The sequence below is a fragment of the Ascaphus truei genome, chromosome 1 (assembly GCF_040206685.1).
Source record: "Ascaphus truei isolate aAscTru1 chromosome 1, aAscTru1.hap1, whole genome shotgun sequence".
NCBI lineage: Eukaryota > Metazoa > Chordata > Amphibia > Anura > Ascaphidae > Ascaphus > Ascaphus truei.
In genome coordinates this window covers 215,068,247-215,079,289 of record NC_134483.1, presented here as the reverse complement: position 1 = coordinate 215,079,289, position 11,043 = coordinate 215,068,247, and the positions used below count along the sequence as shown (strand labels likewise).

The 11,043-nt window shown below is 45.2% G+C and overlaps 1 protein-coding gene across 1 annotated transcript in view; it reads right to left on the bottom strand.

Annotated features, from left to right (window-relative positions):
* Positions 1-406: 406 nt before the first annotated feature.
* LOC142492386 (uncharacterized) overlaps positions 407-11,043 on the bottom strand; it is a 27,647-nt gene continuing 17,010 nt past the window's right edge. Inside the window, exons 3-4 of the mRNA XM_075595054.1 lie at positions 2,248-2,360; positions 407-631 (exon numbers count right to left, since the gene is read on the bottom strand). Of these exons, the coding sequence (XP_075451169.1) occupies positions 407-631; positions 2,248-2,360 (338 nt within the window). The remainder of the gene's footprint in view (positions 632-2,247; positions 2,361-11,043) is intronic.

Genomic DNA, 11,043 nt, shown 5'->3' with positions numbered 1-11,043 from the left:
CATTTGGGGATGGAGTTTAATTTTTCCTCGGCATACCATCCTCAGACGAATGGTCAAACTGAGCACATCAATCAATCCATTGAACAGTATCTGAGGTGCTACAGATGCAACTGTCGGTTTGGCCCAGATTCTAAGGAATTCCATGAACATGTCAGTGAAAGTCCTCAACATAGTCCATAGACACTGTAATGCCCCATCGGATTAACAAAGTGGGGGTCCCTGTGTTTGAATGGGACTTACGCTGTGTGGTAATACTACCGGGCTGTGAATCCTATTCAAATGCAGGGACCCCCGCTGTATTAATCCGATGGGCTATTACAGTGTCTATGGACTATCCTTCAGTGTTTGCGAGATGCTTGTGAATTTACCTCAAAACTGGCTCAAAACCCGCAGTTGCATCTTTATATCAATGAGCAGCAGAACGATTGGGCAGAGCTTCTACTATTGGCAGATTTTGCCAGAAACACCTTGTCACACGACTTCTTGGGCTGTTCTTCCTTTTTTGCTGCATTTGGTTCCCATCCCTGTAGCTTTCCTCTCCATTCCTCAGAGGTAGGCGTTCCGGTGGCTTACACCAAGTCAGAGAATCTGCATGATCTTTAGAAGGGCATCCAGGCAACTCTTCACACGGCTATGGAGAGACAGAAGAAATCAGCCAACAAACGAGGGAAGCCATTGCATCTTATGTCAACGGGGACAAAGTATGTCTATCTATACAGAACATTCGATTACATCAACCTTCGACCAGATTTGGACCACGCTTTATTGGTCCAACAAGATGACCAGAAAAAATAATGAGGTTGCTTTTTAACTGAAACTTTCTCCTTCCTCGAAGATTCCATTGACCATCCATGTGCCACTCTTGAAGTCAGTGTTGAGGAATCATTTTTCTACCTCCTTAAGCACTTCCTAACATGGTAGCAGTTGATAGTCAACTGGAGTATGAAGTGCAGCAGATACTGCTGCGGCACAGTTTATTCGAGCATTTGCCCGTTCTGTGCCGCAGCAGTAGCCTGGCGCGCGCCCGAGTGTGACGGGCGCGCGCCGAAGCAGCGGAAGAGCGCCCTCCGATCGGGGCGCTCTCCCTACCGCTGCCGGGTCCGCCGGGTCCCCCGGAACCCCCTGCCGCTGTCCCGCGATCGCGGGACACCAGGGCTCCCTCGGGGAGCCCCTGGACACGCGTGCAGGGGGCGCACGCTCCCGATGACGCGTGACCGCGCGTCTATGACGCGCGGCACGCCGAGGGGCGGCCACTAGCAAGCCGGGAAATCTCCCGGCTTGCGGTACCGGCCACACTCGAATAAAGTGTGTCGGTAGTGTATGGGACTCACGTAGGTCCAGCGGCTCTCTGCAGTATCTTGTGGACTGGAAGTGGAACGGTTCTGAAGAGAGGAGTTCGATAAAGGCTCGGGATATTCATGCCTCTATCCTGGTCTAGGCGTTTCATCATCGTTATCCTGATAAACCAGGGGATGGTCGCACAGGGGGTACTTTGAAGATTTGCTCTGCAGCCAAGATGGCTGAAGGACCAGGACACTCTCGCCCAACTAAGATGCCCGCTGAAATAGTAAGTCAGCCTCTCTCTGACTCTGATTGTCTGCGCTTGCTCCATGGCTTTAAAAAGTAGTCAATTGCTCCCATTGCTCCCAGCCTGTACTCATGCATAATATTGATATATGGGATGTGTTTGTGACCGCTGCCTTGTACTCTGCCTGCCTCAACCTTGGAACTGTGACCTGACTATTCTTGCCTGCCGCCTGCCTCGACCCCAGAACTGGGCATCACTACCTGTGCATTTCTAGGACTGTGATCCCAGGCCAAGTTTGGAGTATCACTTCCTTTCTCTGCCCTGCGGGTTCGTATCCTAACTTGCAGACAGCAACGTACCAATGTCACTGACATTTGTGTGGTTTTGAACCCATTCATTCTTTTTCCTGTCTCCAGGAACATCTATCCATACTTATTTGTGTTGTTTGAAGCATCTGAGTTATTTTTGCATTTACGGTTTAAGATTCACATCCATATATGAGCACGGACAGACAACACTAGTTGAAAACTGTCCTCTTGAGGCACAATGAAAGGTTCCCTTGAAATATTGTCTTGTTTCATCTGAATGCGCTCCATCCCATCTTCATTCTCCAATTGATTTAATTTAAAGGTTCCCTAACTGGTCAAGTTAGACATACTGTAATCTTCGACTTCTTCTAGTTTTATTTTGATATTTGCAGAGTTGACACATTTGCTGACCATATTGGGTGTGCTGAGATTCATATGACGGCTTACTTTCTTACTTGATTTGGTAAGTTCTCCAGTTTGTTGCTGGGGGTCTTCTGTACTACTTGCAAAAATAGCAATGTCATCTGCAAATCATAGGTAACGCAAATATTTACCGTGGATTTTGGTTCCTTTTTCTTACCAATCCAAAGTCTTGAACAATGTTTCAAGTGCTGCAGTGAAAAACTTTGGTGACATGGTGTCTCACGGTCACACGCCCTTGCTGATCTTTATCTTGCTGATCTTTATCTTGCTTGTATTTTCATGTAATCCAGTGGTTGATGTGGCTTTTTCATAAATGTTCTACATATAATCAATAAACGCTTCTTCAAATCAAAACTTGTGGCCTATGCATTAAGCGTTCATAAGCTACTTATCGAGCACTTATCGTCCAAAATGCCTACTCCGATTCAGTAATCGTCGATAAGTGGGCGATAAAGGCCTGAATCGCCACAACATTTTTTGTTCAAAACCAAATCACTGAGTGAGCGGCGATAAGCCACCTATAGACACTTTTCGGAATGTTCATATACTCGTGCAATTCTAGTAGCCGTGTTATCAACGCCTATCGCCAGGAAAAGTTGACAGGAGGGTAGGGAGAAGCATCGATAAGGCGGCGATATGGGACATAGAAAAAATCAGGCCTTTCTCCTGTATCAGATTGATGCTGGGGGTCTCCAGAGCTGATATCCATTAATACCAGCACTGGAGACCTCCGGCATGAATCCGATGCAGGAAAAATGCATTTATAGCCCACTTCATTGCCTTAGCGGCTAACCGCTAAGGTAATGAAGGGGTTAAACACCCGTGCCAGTCTTATTGTGGGTAGCGGGGTTGGGTGAAGGTGTATTTGGCCCTTGGTGGGTGTTTAGGCCTTGCAGGGGGTTTGCGGGTGGACTTAACACCTTCATTTCCTAGGCAGTTAATACCGCTATGGTAATGTAGGGGTTAACCCCTCCCATCACCCACCCGGTAGGCCTAAACACCCATCCTTGGGGCTAATACCCCCTTCACCCACCACCACTACCCACAGTAAAAACAATACACATAACAGCCCCACATTCCAGCTCCTAGGCCCCCAATAAACATTACAATATCTAATAAAGACCAATACACCCCCCACTCCCCATGCCCCCACATACTGTAAAACCATGATTTATTTTTTAACATACAGGATTAATACCTTAGGCCAACGTGGGTTCCCGGTGAGCCCAACGGGTTTCCACAGGCCCCACAGTGCTCCCCGGGGGTGCTCACAGGGGTCTGGGGGCCTCTGGGTGGTCCCCGCTAGGTGTCGATGGCCTCCAGGTGGTACCCACAGGTCACTGCGGGTCCCAATGGGGTCCACGGGTTGTCCCCGCGGGTGTCTGGGGGTCCCCAGGTCATCCCCACAGGTGTTTGGTGGCCCTCAGCTGGTTCCCATGGGGGTCTGGGGTCCTCGGGTGGCCCCTGCATGTCCGTGAGGCCCCCACAGTTGTGGGGTCCCCGGTTCTTCCCCGCAGGCATCCCCCGTGGGTCCGCAGGTGGTACCTGTGGTCGTCCGGGGGTCCTCGGGTGGTACCTTGGGTGTCCGGGGGTCCATGCAGGCCTGCGGTAGCAATCCTGTATTGAAAAAAATAAAACATGGCCTACATTTAAATCAATACCCCTACCCCCCTACCCCCTCTACCCCCCCCCCCCACCAAACACATACAGTACAGTAATGGGAAAAATAACTATGATATGGATAATAGATTATTTGCTCATTATTAAACACAACATTAGCCAGCATAATGTAAATAAATACAGTTCTACTTACCACAGCCAATATGAAAGGCGTCCTCATCAGGATCCTACAGGTCCCTGTCTTCCGTTGCCAAAAAGCATGCATTCATAATATATCAATTCTAATGGCCTATAACCGCTATAGTAATTAAGGGGTTAACCCACCCTGCCCCGCTACCCACCCAGGAGGCCTAACCACCTACCTCAGACCCACTATACCCACCCTGTACCCATTGAGTGGTATCGTGGTACATCATGCCATATAATAATATGGGCATGATAAGCCTCTATAGCACTCAATGGGAACCCTAATCAAAATACATTAATGCACAAAAGACACAATAATAAAACATTAAACACCACCGAAACACCCCAACTCAATAATTAAATAAAAAAGCCAGCTAATGCAATTAATAAAAGCACTAACCAGCTCAACAAGGAATTAATTGAACCATTAACCAATCAACACAATTAATTAATAAAACAACAATGAAATAATTGAAACAGTAACCAACAAAGAAATTAATTCTGAAAAAATATCGGCAACACAACCATTAAAAGACATCCCAACACAAGACATCATTAATTAAAAACGAAAATCAACCGGCCAAAAAAAATTAAAATAAGGCAGCAAAATTACAAACAATTACAACCACATAATAAACATACATAGAAAAAAATCACCATCAATACAAAGCAAGAAATTAAAAACAAATTATTGGCCTAATAATGTATTGATCTGTACCCTAAAGTGGTACAGATGAATACATTATCAGACAGTGTGGAAAGAAAAAAAGAAAAAAATACACATCCAATGGAAAAACCTGTAAAAAAATACATTTCCAAACATGCAATATATTACTTACCTTTAGAAGCACTGGCCCTCCGACTCCCGGGGAAAAAGGAAGCTCACGTACCACGAAAGTCTCAAACAGCATCCGATGCCATCCGCCATGAAGATCTGGATCAGGTACCAAATTCTTCATTCTTCTGTCTTTAATCAGCTTCTTCTTTCTTCTTCTTTAATTATTTGTTTATCTTGTTAATCTTCTGTCTTCTTTCAATCCAAAAAAAACCCTGGTAGATCCCAACTGATTTTGTCTTGTCATCTTCTTTGGCTCAAATGGGGCGTCACGGCCTTAAATATGGCTTATGATGTCACATTTGGGCGAGAACTGGTTCAACAGACTTCTGATTTGCTGCTAAAACCATGTGCCGATTTAAAAAAAATTTAATGACGTCATTTAAAGGGAATGATGCCAGCCAATCACAATGGCTGTGCTTCATTTCCCTTTAACATGACATCACTAAATCCAAGGTGGCCGGCTTCACGTGGTATTTCAGCCAATCAGATTGTGGGAACAAATTCCCCAATCTGATTGGCTGTTGTACAAGGCAATCGAGGCTTTCTGAATACCGTGATAGCAACGCTCAAAAAAAAGCGATATAAATCACCCAGCAATTTTTATTATGAATGCTTACTGCATAGGTGCCTTCTTAATGTATCTAGGACTGCTGAGGTGCAGACAGAATGAAAATGCTTCTTCGTAATCTACAAATACTAAACTGAGTGGTAGATCGTATTAATTACTTTGGAAATCACTTCTTGTACAACTTGGATGTGGTCCATTGTGTTGTATCCACTGCAAAATCCTGCTTGTTCTCTAGACTGGGTAAAATCTAAGGTCTGTTGCAGCCGATTTGTGAGTATCTTGTAAACATCTTGAAAATGATTGGAAGTAGAATGATTGGTCTTTAGTGCTTGAGGTCTAATTTGTCTCCTTGTGGATATACATGTATACATATATACATATATACATATATATAAATAGCAAAAACAAGGAACAAAGAGTAGCGCTATGTGTGGTAAGTGAGTTCTAATGTGATAGTGAATAGGACTAAATTATTAAATAATCAAATAGTGCTTGTGTAATAATACTAAATAGATAATTAAAGCAATAAGAGAATTAAATAATTAAACCATATAACGTGAATATCAGAGAACAAACCAGTACAAATGATGGAAATAGATGAGAAAAAAAGTCCAGATACAAAGATTAATTGTCAGTCACAATGTGGAGTAGGCTACTCCTTAGAATCTATAAAACAAAGACAAAAAGAAGCGCCAGCTCCATGGCATAATATTGTTTGTAAAATTGACAATTTATTAAAAAAACAGAAAGTGGCCACCAGGAATTGCTCTCACTTCAAATAGTAAAAAAGCACTGTCAATTTTACAAACAATATTATGCCATACTATAATATAATATGGCGCTTCTTTTTGCCTTTGTTTTATATATATATATAAGGCGGGGTTGCAGACCTGCCTAAGACATGCAGATGAGCATACAGCTATATTTGCATATTTGCTTTCCTGTGGAGGGTTTTTGTCACTTTTTTTACTCACCATAACTTAACTCAGTATTATGGTTTAGCCTATCCCATAGCCTCTCTTGCATTCCCAGTAAAATCAACCCCACACTGATGAGACCCATCAAGGTCGAAACGGCTGTCTGTGGGTGGTTTTCTGGGTATGCACCTTAACCCTGGCTGTGCTCAAAGCTGTGACCATGCAGCAAGCTTAAGCCTATAGGGAACCATGTTAAAAATGGTTATTGAGGCAAAAAGTGACACTGTGTGCTCATTTGCATGTAATTTCCCAGAATCCCTTGCTGCAGTGGAAGTGCTGTATGCTGGGTGATAATGGGGAAAGGCGGGGTTGCAGACCTGCCTAAGACATGCAGATGAGCATACAGCTATATTTGCATATATATATATATATATATATATATATATATATATATATATATATATATATATCATCATTGCTATCATCACTGCATTATTGGAATACATCAGCCAGTCTGGGTGATTTGAATACCTCTAAATGCTTATTATTATCTAACAAATTGTGAGTGGGCATCTGTTGTTCCGATTTTAATAAATTGTTATTTTTTATACATGCGCTCTTCCTTTTTGTTACAGATGCAGCCACCAGTATCCGACCACTTGCCTTGAAAAATCTGGGGCTATCTCACAATAACGCTGCAACATTTCTGTGAGATTTCTGCAGCCAGACTAATGGCCCATCAGATTAACACAGCGAGGGTCCATGCAGTCCCATTCAAACTGAGTTTGTACATTGTATATTGTGGTGTTATGGACCACTAGCCTCATTACACGCAACTTTAGCTGAGCTAACATCATATCGATAGCAGGTTTATGCTGGTCAGTTTACTTGTGTAATGTGTGATGTAAAAAATAGTTACTGCTCATATTGTGTGTAGCGGGGGAATCATTACCCTGTGTTGACCTGAGTGATCTACATCAATAGATGTGTAATGAAGCTAGTTGTCCGTAACACCACAATATAGTATCAGTCTAGTCTAAGGTATTATGCAGATGCAGCGGCCGTTATTCGAACATTTCATGGAGCCGTTTTCGTGTGCGCTGCTGTATTCCACGCGGCATTAACGCGGCCAATCGCCCCAGGCACACGTGTTTATCGCGGTTGCTTTGTTTGAATTTCATGGATTCTGTCTTGTATCCCTGGCAGAAATGAATGAATTGTAATGTGTACAGTACTGTGCTACTGAGTCAATTTCAGGTGTTTCAAAACCAGAACAGTAAAATGCCATTTTCTGCACTCGCCTGCACTCGCGTCTTAAGGCGGTACGGTTGGAAGATATCACGCGCCATGACATGGGTATTCTGAGGTATACAACGCGTGAAGTGTTAGAATAACGGCCGCTGCATCTGTACATAAGGGAATTAGCAGTGCAATTTGGTCCTCGTTCACATCCGGTCCAGCCCCCAGTGTGTCAGCTATCCAGTAACATGACTACTTCCCATATAATTCTGCATGTGTGCTGTTTATGACAAATAACCTTTTAGATAACCACAAAAAAAATGAAATGTACAGTATTTCATGGATTGTGTGCAATTATATGCAATGAAATGAATGAATTGTAATGTGTACAGTACTGTGCTAATGTGTCAATTTCAGGTGTTTAAAATCAAAACACTAAAATGCCATCTTCTGCACTAGCGTCTTAAGGCGGGAAGGTTGGAAGAAATCACGCGCCATGACATGGGTATTCCGAGGTATACAACGCGTGAAATGTTTGAATAACGGCCGCTGCATCTGTATACTAAACATCCTAATTTGAATCACTTTGCTTTCCATATGATGCTCTTTAAGTTAAGGTTGCGTGGAACGAGGTTAGTGGTCCATAACACCACATTATAATTACCTTAGCCGCAGACTATACAGACTCCTCTCTATCTCACTTGGCAAAAAAGCCTCAGCTGCAAGAAAGCTACAAAACAAGAGAGGCCGCCTGTTACTAAGAAGATGGTATGAAAAACCTACCTGTCTTGATTCCAGCAGCACTGTGCAGGATCAGATGCTTATTTTAGACAGAGTTACTCATGTTGGCTACATAGTTGCAATTTTGATACTAACAATATGGTATGTAACAACTTAGCTGACATGTCTCCAGCCGTACTGAGCAGAATCAGACGCTTCTTTTAGACAGAGTTACTTATGTTGGTTACATAGTTACAAAGACCAGTGACAAAGAGGTATGGGGAGGTGTATGTTAATATAATTACTGCTATATACTAGCCATTTTCACTATATACCAATGAGCAATCCCTGTATGGCGTCACATTAGTGACACTTTTGCTCTAAACTGCCAAAAATTACTTTCTCTATTTCACATGTAGAGATTGTATTGCAGTCAGTACTTTTTGCCGTTTATAGCATGGGCGTCTGCAGAAATTTTTTCAGGGGGGGGCATAATTTTAACGGCCAGTGCCTGGCGTGAAAGTGGTGGTGAGTGCACCGTGGCGAGCGAGCACGACCAGCATAAGGGGAGTTTCTCCCCCCCCCCCCCCCCCCCGAGGGTGTATTTTCAAGCAAATTTGAGAAAGCTTGAAGGTTAATAAAGCAATATTAAATATTAAAAAAACACCATTGCATGCAGTTGCACCACATTATTCATACACACACTCTCCCCCCCTCTGCATCTCCCATCTCTCTCCCCCCATCTGCATCTCCCATCTCTCCCCTCCCCCTGCATCTCCCATCTCTCCCCCCCCTGCATCTCCCATCTCTCCCCCCCTCTGCATCTCCCATCTCTCTCCCCCCCTGCATCTCCCATCTCTCTCCCCCCCTCTGAATCTCCCATCTCTCTCTCCCCCCTGCATCTCCCACCTCTCCCCCCCCCCCTCTGCATCTCCCATCTCTCTCCCCCCCTGCATCTCCCATCTCTCCCCCCCCCTGCATCTCCCATCTCTCCCCCCTCTGCATCTCCCATCTCTCTCCCCCCCTGCATCTCCCATCTCTCCCCCCCCTGCATCTCCCATCTCTCTCCCCCCCCTGCATCTCCCATCTCTCTCCCCCCCCCTGCATCTCCCATCTCACTCCCCCCCTGCATCTCCCATCTCTCCCCCCTCTGCATCTCCCATCTCTCCCCCCCCGTCATCTCCCATCTCTCCCCCTCCCCCTGCATCTCACATCTCTCTCCCCCCCGTCATCTCACATCTCTCCCCCCCTGCATCTCACATCTCTCCCCCCTCTGCATCTCCCATCTCTCCCCCCCCTGCATCTCACATCTCTCCCCCCCCCTCTGCATCTCCCATCTCTCCCCCCCGTCATCTCCCATCTCTCCCCCCCTGCATCTCCCATCTCTCCCCCCCCTGCATCTCACATCTCTCCCCCCTCTGCATCTCACATCTCTCCCCCCCTGCATCTCACATCTCTCCTCCCCCCCCCCTCTGCATCTCCCATCTCTCAATCTCCCTCGCCCCCCCAAGCTTCTTTGCCCCCCCAACCTCCCCCCACCCCCAATCTCCCTCGCCCCCCCCCAAAGCTTCTTTGCCAAATTGCCCCCCCAATATCAGTCTCTCCCCCGCATCTCTATGCCATCTCTCCCTGGTCCCACGTGTCCCACTCCCTACCTTATGCGATAATGCGGCCACACTGCCGTCTGCCGGGGTGCAGGAGGGAGCAGGGCCAGAGGGAGAGTCTGGGTGCCGGTCCGGATGGGGAGTTACAGCGGTCAGCGCGGGAGAGCACGTGGCGGCCCCCACCCCTGCGTGACTGCTGCAGCTAGCCCCGCCTCCCATCCAATCCCGGGCCGCGGCTCAGCTGCCTCTTCCTCCCTCAGCATATTTTATTAAATTAATGCTGCGACTGCGAGGATCCAGGGGGGGGCAAGCGCCCCCCCTTGCCCCCCCCTGCGGACGCCCATGGTTTATAGTCAGCACTTTATGCTTTAATTTTACCTACTGTAAATAAGGGGTTAACTCCAGTGCTATTTCAAGAGACCAATAAGGTTACTATATATACAAACATGCATGTGGACAATCATACTGAATACCGCTGGGTAAAAATACAGAGTCACCGGCACACAAAAGAGGGGAATTAACCCTTGTTTGCAACAAATTACCATACTACCCAGAAAGGCATTTAACCCCTCCGGACAGTTTTCCAGATAAAACTTCCAGGCTAATTCAGTGGCATCTAGCCTTTGAGGATAAACTCTTTTTAATATTTAGTGTAATAGTTTACTATTATATGCACCACCTTATTTTACTTTGAATTATAATTAAAAGTTTACATTTTATCATCGAGACACTTACCATAATTTAAGCTAGAGTCTTCGAATGCTCATACCCACTGGGTTCTGTTTCTTAGGTTTACCATATATTCAAGTATACCGGATGTAGCACCAGAACCCCCATTTGGACATACTTAGGGCTGTTATATACAGGATGCGGCCGTGCGTTCCTACGCGAACGTGCGTGCACGTGCCGCATGCTTTTCCTGTATATAGTGCCGGGAACTGAAGGTAAGTGTATATGTGTGTGTATGTGTGTATATGTGTGTGTATGTGTGTGTATATGTTGTGTGAGTGAAATTAAGTCTTAAGTAAGATTTTTTTAAATAAAAAAAATGTTTAATATTTTTATTTTTTTATTTGTGCAATTATTTACCCC